Consider the following 9,341-nt stretch of genomic DNA (forward strand, 5'->3'; position numbering starts at 1 on the left):
TCAGGCAGAAGCAATTGATGCTGTGGGAGGCCAAGGGCAGCCCTCCCCATCCAGCCACCTGGCCTGGGCTTCCTCTTTCCCTGCATCCTTTCTTCTTTTATTGAATTCAGCTGATATTTGGGGGTGACCTAGTAGGTATCAAGCAGGCATCGTGGGGGAACACAGATGCACAAGTGGTACAGAGCTATCCAGAGGCCCCAGGCTAGACTCCGGAACACTGCGGCCTCCCTGGGGAAGCAGCAGTGTCATAGAGGTGGTCTGATACAAGCAAAGAGTATCTTGAGGGAGGAAGGGGAATGAGCCTGAGGCAGTAGGTCCCTCCTCCAGACTCTGACCGCAGGATTCCTACGATAAGATTCTCAGATGCTGCTTCCCCCTAGTGGTAACCAGTTACCCTGCAACTCGGAGACCACGTGATTTCGGGGAAAAGAACCTCCCTGGAGCAGAACTGAAACTTAGGGTGGGGACTGTAGAAAGGGGCGGAGAGATCCAGGAGCTGCCTAGCCAGGAGCTGAGCTGAGGTCGGCTGAGCCCTGGGACAGCCTGCAGAACAGCTCAGGTAAGATTAACCAAAAATAGGTGTCAGCCTGGGTCTAGGTGGGAAGGCCCGGCTAGATTGGAGGTGGTGGGTAGAGGCTCCTGGGGACCCCTCTGCTAGACTGAGGAATAGACAGAAGGCCTGTGAGCCGGGGAGCTGGAATTTGGCGTGAGTGAAAGACTGATGGGGAGGCCAGTGTCCCAAGCCCTCTAGGCAAAGGACAGGGGCACCTACTACCGGGTTTGGGGAAGAAGACTCTGCTGCTCTCCCCTGATTGTTTTCTTGCCTCCTGGTCCTGCCCACTTCCGCCCGCCCACAGCTTTGCCCCTGCCCCTGCCCCCAGCTCCCTGCCCCCAGCTCCCTGCCCCACCTACCCCTGGGACAAGGCGGGGGAGGTTGGGGGGCATCGAAGGATAGGTTGTGGGGGTGGTGAGTGAAGAGGGTTGAAGAGGCATCTCACAAGCAGCCACTGTGTCTGTAAATACTTGGGGATCCAGACAGGGCCTCTCACCAGGAGCAGGACACCAAGGGAATGATAGATTCCTGAAAAACCTTAAAATTAAGACCAATGCCTAAGGTTCCCTTCTAGATGTCACAGCTTGGGCTGTTAAAAAGAAAGTATTTTTGGTCATCGCTAGTGACGGCAGAAATGAAACAATTCAGCCTCAGAAGTTTGAGATTATATCTATAGAGACAAAAAGATGGATGAGATCTCTAGGGGCCCTTGCCGGAATCCAACCCCAAGGGCCAGGATCTCACTCTTCCCAAAGTATCAGTTCCCCTGACACTTCCTGCTGCTTTTATCCCCAGGATGGCATCAGGCAGGCCACGTTGCACCCGGAAGCTCCGGAACTGGGTGGTGGAGCAGGTGGAGAGCGGGCAGTTCCCAGGAGTGTGCTGGGAAGATGCGGCCAAGACCATGTTCCGGATTCCTTGGAAGCACGCAGGCAAGCAGGACTTCCGGGAGGATCAGGATGCCGCCTTCTTCAAGGTGAAAGGCCCGGAAACCAGCCCCTTGGAGGGAGGGATGGAATATACACTGGCACTGTCACCCTCAAGCGCTTACATCCACCTGGGTTTCAGATAAAGGGGAGGTTGCAGGGTAGAACCAGCTACATTACGTAATTGTCAGAGCCCCATGCAAGATGAAAATGCAAACCTTAGTAAGGACCTCAAGGTGGCAATAGCTGAGCATAAACCTAGCAGAGGCCCTTCTGTGTGAGCGCTCAGGCCACACATCCGTGAAGCCAGCCTTGGTAAAGGATCTGCAGTCCACAACATGCTGCCTCTTCTTTACTTCTGCTGTGTCCTAGGCCTGGGCAACGTATAAGGGAAAGAATGGGGACTCGGAAGGCCCTGCTATCTGGAAGACTCGTCTGCGCTGTGCTCTGAACAAGAGTTCTGAGTTCCAGGAGGTTCCTGAGAATGGCCACAGGGATGGGGCTGAGCCCTACAAGGTGTACCGGCTGCTGCCACCTGGAACCCTCCCCGGTGGGTGTCCCTTTGCCCCGCCACTCCTAGAATCAGCAGCCTGGGGAGGAAGGATGGAGCCCTGCGCCTCCTGGGAGGGTGGTGGCCTCCCTCCAGGCCCCTCGGTCAGAGTTCTGCCCTGTCCTTGGGGAGCAGGTTCCCTGCCAGTCCTGCCCATCCTTTCACTGCCTCCTACCTCTCCCCTTCCCTCTGTGCCCACTTAAGGCTCTGACCATCCTCTCCCTCTCAACGTTCCACAGCTCAGCCAGGGACCCAGAAATCACCATCAAAGCGACACCACAGTTCTGTGTCCTCTGAGAGGAAGGAGGACGAGGTTACCACGAAGAACTGCATACTCAGCCCCTCCTTGCTCCAGGACCCCCTCAAAAATGTGAGAGCTGGGGAGGGAACCGGGTGGACCTGAGGGCAGAACAGTACCTGGGGGAGAGATGGGCCAACGATAGAAACTGTGTCTGTAGGAGCTGGTGGAGACCAGTGGGGGAACAACCTATTCAGACTCCGGGAGCAGCAGCAGCAGCAACAGCCCTGAGCTTCAGGAAGGTACCAAGTGCCCTGCCTCCTGTGTTATCCTCCATGCCACAGCCTCTGGCCCTTGGACTCCCCAGTCCACTCTGAATGACCAGTGCCTCTGCCTCCCCCCCAGGTAGGGACACAGCTGAGGCCCCTCTCCAAGGAGATCTGGTGTACCCAGAGCTTCTGCCCCCTCCAGGTTCAGGTACTTGGCGTTTGACTCACCCCTGCCCCCATCCTCCCTTGTCCTCCTCTGGCTACATATGTATCTAATCTGTCAGGGCTTGCAGCAAACCGGGGCCACCTTACTCAGAGGCACTGGTTTCTAGGCAGTGCACCTGCCACCACTCCAAACAGCTCACTTCTCAAAAATACCCCCTACATGCTGTGTTCCCTGGAAATCCACTTTGAGACATTGATTCTGTGGGTTAAGTAGAGGACTGATCTCTGGGACCCTCTTGTAAACTGTAAGGCCCTGGCCATTAAGGCCTCAGTGAGAATCTGTGTATTAGCTCTTCTCCTGAGTGATGGGAAAGTATGATGGGAAGCCCTCTGGGCTGCCGAGGGTTGGCAGGAGGATGAGGAGGGAGGGCGCCTTCTCTATCCTTAGAAGGTGCAGCTGCCGCCCCCACCTTGCGGCCTGCTTGGTCCTGCTTGGTCCTCACCAGCCCTTACCTGGTTTCTCTCTCTGAGCCTCACGTTCCTCGCCAGCAAAATGAGGATGCTGGATTTGCAGGAAGCCCCTCTTCATTTCTCCAGAGCCTCTTGCTGGCCAGTGAGCCCCTGGGGAGGGGCACCGGTGCAGCTGGCCTTTCTTTGTCCACAGACTACTCTCTGCTGCTCACCTTCATCTACGATGGACGTGTGGTGGGTGAGGCCCAGGTGCAGAGCCTGGACTGCCGCCTCGTGGCTGAGCCCTCGCGCTCCCAGTGCGGCATGGAGCAGGTGATATTTCCCAAACCCGGCCCACGAGAGCCCACCCAGCGCTTGCTGAGCCAGCTCAAGAGAGGGGTCCTGGTGGCCAGCAACTCCCGAGGCCTCTTTGTGCAGCGCCTTTGCCCCATCCCCATCTCCTGGAACGCACCCCAGGCTCCACCTGGTCCAGGCCCGCACCTGCTGCCCAGCAACCAGTGCGTGGAGCTCTTCAGAACCGCCTATTTCTGCAGAGGTGAGGCTGCTCCCACCAAGCCCCTGAGCCCCTTCCCCCACCTCTGTTCCCCCTCCATGGGCCTGGCCACCACCCTGCGCTCCCTCCAGCACATCCCCCGTCACAGCCCAGGCATGGCCCCTGCACTCGTGCAATGCTCAGCCCTGGCAGCCCCCCTTCCCCAGCCAAGGCCGTGGAAGATGAGGACCAGGTAAGCCCAGCACGAGGCTGTCGCGCCTCGGGAGCACCACCACACGGGAGCGTACAGTAATCATGGGAAGGCGCGCCTCGTGGCACCCCCCACTGGACACACCTGCCCAGCGACCACTCACACATTCGCGAGAACTGTGTGCATCACGTGCCCTCGCCTACCGCTCAGCCGCCCCTCAGCTTGCCCCTCTCCCATCCATGCTTGGAATCCCACTTCCTGCCTCCATTCCACTGTCAATTGGACTTCGGGAGTGAGGGCCTGGAGTATAGGGGACCCAGGGCCACGGGGTGCCCTAGTGCAGGGAGGCTGTGAGCAGGCAACAGAGGTGTGGCACAACTGTGTTAGCAGCCAGGGCTGCCGCTGAGAGGACTCTTAAGCTCCCCCAGCTCCCCCAGGTTTCAGGTTGTGTGACGAGTGGCTACCTCCAAAAGGTGGCCCCTTTCCCTATTTGTCCACAGGCGAGTAGCAGCTCAGTTCCTAACATTTCCCCTGGCACCAGGCAACGGCCTCACCACCCCGAGGCTCCTGCTCTGGCCTTGGTCTCTGAGTGGCCCCACTGCCACCCCTCTTTCTCCATTATGGGATCCTCCCCAATCCCTCCCTGCCTGAGACCCTCTGTCTTCTCTTCCAACTCTTGACCTTTTCTCTCAGACCTGGCCAGGTACTTCCAGGGCCTGGGCCCCGCACCCGAGTTCCAGGTGACACTGAATTTCTGGGAGGAGAGCCCTGGCCCCAACCACACCCCACAGAGTGTTATCACAGTGCAGGTGAGTCGGGATAGGGCAAGAACAGCCTGCCTGCATGGGAGTGGGGTGTTGAGGAAGAGGGCCTCCCGGGGAAAGAGCCCCTGGGCGTAGTGTCCGGCCCTGCCTGCCGTGCTCACAACCCCCTCTCCCGACCTCTTCGTGCAGATGGAGCAGGCCTTTGCCCGACATTTACTGGAGAAGACTCCAGAGGATCAGGCAGCCATCCTGTCCCTGGTGCAGAGCCTGGAGGACCCAGCCTCCTTCTCCTCTCCCTGTTCCACCTGTCTGCTTTGAGAGAGCCTCTTCCTCCACGCTCTCGACCTGCCTCCCACGGTGATCATTCTCATCGGTTGTCTGGGTGATTTAGTCCTTGAACTCCTCATAGACCTTGGTTGGTGGGGAACACAAGGATGACTTTTTTTTTTTTTTTTTTTTTTTAATTTTGAGATATACCCTCTTTCGTCTCTGAGGAACTGAACTGGGCAAGTACAGATGGCGCGAACTCGGGGCCTTTCCCTCTGCCCGCAACCCTAAAACCTAGCACTTTATATTTTCTTCTTAGATCTTCACTAAGGATTGAAAATAAAATTTTATTGAAAAGGAATCAGCATCGGACTTGTTGAGAGAAGGCAGCAGGGTCACAGAGAGATGATGGGGATGTAACCTGAGGGCAGGGCACTCGGGTTCTCTTCCTGCTGGCATCTCTGGGCCTCTTTCCTCTCCTCCAGACACAGGTTCGGGCTAGCAAGCTCTCTGGGCTAGGAAGCTTCAGGTTTCTGGGCCTGGCTCTCTGTACCCTCTAGGCAACCAGGATTAGGGAGAGGGTTGGGGTCAGCCAAAAAGAGGGGCACTGAGCCTATGACCACTGTAGCCACCTTCATAAGGGAAATCCGGTGTCCACAGTCCTTGGCTAGAGGGCTCTGATTCCGCCTAGGGTTGGACTCTGGCCTGGAGGTCTCAATGAACAGACCTGAAATGATGAGCTGGAGGCCCTGGGGCCTGGCAGGGGAGGAAATCAGAGGGAAGAGTGGCTGAGCCTCCTGTGCCCTGGGCAGACCATGCCCTGGTGCCTCTTCTCCCGGTACCTGGGGCACTGTCACCCCAACTGAAGGCTGCTCCCAAACGGGTCTCCTCACTCTACCTGAGCACCATGACAGACAACATGGCCTAGACTGCCACATCACCAGCACTCTGTCTGCTGGGATCCCAGGGGATCCACCAACACCAGTCTCCCTTGCCCCGTGTTTATCTTGCTCCCAAACTGGTAGTTCTTCTTCACAAGGCCACCGGTCATCCTACCTCATCCTACACTCATCTCCACCAGACTAGTTCATCGCTTAACCCGACTGCCACAGCCTCCAGCTTCCCGCTTCCCGTACATGACACCAAATTGGCGGAGAGGTAGCCTCCCAGACCAGCTCCTTCCTGTCATGTCACTTTTATAAGCTTTGAGTGGCTCACTGACATGATCAAATCTGGATGTCTAGATTCTTGAGGAACTTCTTGCTGTCTCACCTGACAAACTTCACTGCTTTTGAGCCTTTCTGCCTCCTTGGACCTTCCTCATTGTCATCCTGAGAAGCCAGGAGCCCCAACAGGCATCTGCATAGGCAGTGAGGAAATTGGGTACTGAGTGTGCAGGTGCACAGGCCCTGCTGAAATCCCTCCTGCACCTTCACTTCATTTTCTGTTATACCCTACATCCAACCCATCAGCAAATCCTATCATTCCTTCCTTCAAAATCTATCCAGAATCTGACTCTGCTTCCCTAACCAAGACTGGTTCAAACACCATCATCTCTCACACCTCTTCTTTCTGCTTCCTTCCACATCTTTTCTGCTTCCACTCTTGTCCACCTTCAGCCCATTCTCAACACAGAAGAGATCCTCTTAACACATAAATCTTATCATGTCATTCCTCTGCTTGAAATCCTCCATTGGCTTTCAATTCACTCAGGGTAAGAGCCCAAATCCTTACAATGGCCTTCAAGGTGATATGGCCCCATTCTCCTTTCTAACCGCACCCCTTGCTATTCTTCTCCTCAGTTACTTTGCTCCAGGTCCCCTGAACCCACCAGACATTTCTGCCTCAGGACCTTTGCACTTGCTGGTTCTTTTGTCTAAAACACTCTTCCTTCAGGTAAGCACATGACCTGCCCCCTCTCTTCAGAGAGGGCTTCCCTGAGCACCCAACCCGAATAGCAGCCCTCACTATTCTCTATTCTCTTATGCTGCCTCATTTTTCTTCATAGCCCTGATTACCACTTCACACATTTCTATTTGTCTACTTGTTTATCGTCACTCCTTCCCTATTCCATGAGAACAGGGACTTGTTTTGTTCATTGCTATATCCCCAGTGTCTAGAGTAGTGCCTGGCACATGGTAGGCATGTAATAAATACTTGTTGAATGAATGGACAGATGAATGAGCAAATTACTGTGTCCTTTATCTCTTAAACTAGGTCCTAAGCACCTTAAGGGCAGGTGTCCCCACTTTATCATATTTGTGCCCCAGCGTGAACACTTGTGAACACTGACAATATATGTACAGTGATCGAAACAATTTGTAAGTATCATGTAGAAACCAATTTAGCCAAGCACCATGGAATAGGGATTGGGAAGACTGGAATTCAAAAGAACAGAGTTCCCAACCAGGCTGCCACTAAGGAGCTGTGTGGTCTGGAACAAACAGTCCATATGGGCCTCTGTTTTCTCATCTGTAAAGGCAAGTCTTGGACTAGATTTTGAAATCCCGTTCAGCCTTGATATTCTGTGGTGGTAAATTTAGGGCAATTGCACATTCCTCTGACAAGCATTTGCTGAGCTAAGTTTCAGGCACTAATGGAAAAAACAAGAACCTCTCAAGAGTTCCCGGATTGAAGGAACAAAATAAAATAGGGTCAGCTTGGCTGCAATAAGAGCTGAGTCTTTTTTTTTTTTTAATTAAACTATAGTTGACTTACAATATTGTGTTACTTTCAAATGTATAGCAAAGTGGTTCAGTTATGTATTTTTCCAGATTCTTTCCATCATAGGTTATTACAAGATACTGAATATAGCTCCTTGTGCTATACAGTATGTCCTTATTGGTTATTTTATATATAGTGGTGTGTATCTGTTAACCCCATATTCCTAATTTATCCCTCCCTCCCCTTTCCCCTTTGGTAACCGTAAGTTTTTTTCCTATGTTTGTGAGTCTGTTCCTGTTTTGTAAATAAGTTCATTTGTGTTCTTTTTTAGGTTCTACATATAAGTGATATCATATAATATTTGTCTTTCTCGGTCTGACTTCACTTAGTATGATAATCTCTAGGTCCATCCATGTTGCTGCAAAAGGATTATTTTGTTCTTTTTTATGGCTGAGTAGTATTGTATTGTATATATGTACCACATCTTTTTTATCCATTCATCTGTTGATGGACACTTAGGTTGCTTCCACATCTTGCCTGTTGCAAATAATGCTGCTATGAACATTGGGGTGCACATGTCTTTTCAAATTAGAGTTGTCGTCTTTTCCAGATATATGCCCAGGAGCAGGATTGCTGGATCATAGGTAGCTCTATTTTTAGTTAGTTTTTTTTTTTAATTAATTTATTTTTGGCTGCGTTGGGTCTTCCATGCTGCGCGCGGGCTCTCTCTAGTTGTGGTGAGTGGGGGCTACTCTTCGTTGTGGTGTGCGGGCTTCTCATTGCGGTGGCTTCTCTTGTTGCTGAGCACGGGCTCTAGGCGCACGGGCTTCAGTAGTTGTGGCACCCAGGCTCAGTAGTTGTGGCTCACGGGCTCTAGAGTGCAAGCTCAGTAGTTGTGGCGCACAACTTAGTTGTTCTGCGGCATGTGGCTTAGTTGTTCTGAGGCATGTGGGATCTTCCTGGACCAGGGATCAAACCTGTGTCCCCTGCATTGGCAGGCGGATTCTTAACCACTGAGCCAGCAGGGAAGTCCCTATTTTTAGTTTTTTAAGGAACCTCCATACTTTTTTCCATTATGGCTATGCCAATTTACATTCCCACCAACAGTGTAGGAGGGTTCCCTTTTCTCTACACCCTCTCCAGCATTTATTGTTTGTAGACTTTTTAATCATGGCCATTCTGATTGAAGTGAGGTGATACCTTATTGTATTAATAGTTTGGGGAGACTTCCCTGGTGATCAGTGGGTAGGACTCCATGCTCCCAATGCAGGGAGCCCGGGTTCGATCCCTGGTCAGGGAACTAGATCCCACATGCATGCCCCAACTAAGAGTCTGCATGCCACAACTAAGAAGTCTGCATGCCTCAACTAAGAAGTCTGCGTGCTGCAACTAAGAGATTCTGCATGCAGCCAAAGTAAATAAATATTTTTAAATAAAGTAAAATAAATAGTTTTGACTTGCATTTCTCTAATAATCAGCGATGTTGAGCATCTTTTCATGTGCCTGTGAGAGCCATCAGTATGTCTTCTGTGGAGAAACGACTATTTAGGTCTTCTGCCCATTTTTTGATTGGGTTTTTTGTTTTTTTTGATATTGCGTTGTATGTGCCGTTTGTATATTTTGGAAATTAAGCCTGTGCTGGTCGCATCGTTTGCAAATATTTTCTCCCATTCGGTAGGTTTTTTCCTTTTGTTTATGGTTTCCTTTGCTGTGCAAAAGCTTCTAATTTTGATTAGCTCCCATTTGTTAATTTTTGGCTTTATTTCTTTTGCCTTGGGAGACGGATCTAAG

General features: G+C 52.2%; 1 protein-coding gene across 2 annotated transcripts; it reads left to right on the top strand.

The window, feature by feature from the left end:
* Nucleotides 1–6: 6 nt before the first annotated feature.
* IRF9 (interferon regulatory factor 9) lies at nucleotides 7–5,247 on the top strand. 2 transcript variants are annotated; one of them, XM_027110927.1, is made up of 9 exons: nucleotides 7–559; nucleotides 1,349–1,529; nucleotides 1,852–2,029; nucleotides 2,269–2,399; nucleotides 2,488–2,569; nucleotides 2,673–2,744; nucleotides 3,366–3,707; nucleotides 4,549–4,664; nucleotides 4,809–5,247. In XM_027110927.1, exons 2-9 carry the CDS (start codon nucleotides 1,350–1,352, stop codon nucleotides 4,935–4,937), a joined length of 1,230 nt encoding a protein of 409 aa, XP_026966728.1. In that variant the 5' UTR covers nucleotides 7–559; nucleotide 1,349; the 3' UTR covers nucleotides 4,938–5,247. The 2 variants fall into 2 exon arrangements, with proteins under 2 accessions (XP_026966728.1, XP_026966729.1); XM_027110928.1 differs by lacking the exon at nucleotides 2,673–2,744.
* Nucleotides 5,248–9,341: the final 4,094 nt, after the last annotated feature.

The sequence above is a fragment of the Aethalodelphis obliquidens genome, unplaced genomic scaffold, assembly GCF_003676395.1.
Source record: "Aethalodelphis obliquidens isolate GAN/ISIS:26980383/991018 unplaced genomic scaffold, ASM367639v1 scaffold10, whole genome shotgun sequence".
In the NCBI taxonomy this organism is placed as follows: Eukaryota; Metazoa; Chordata; class Mammalia; order Artiodactyla; family Delphinidae; genus Aethalodelphis; species Aethalodelphis obliquidens.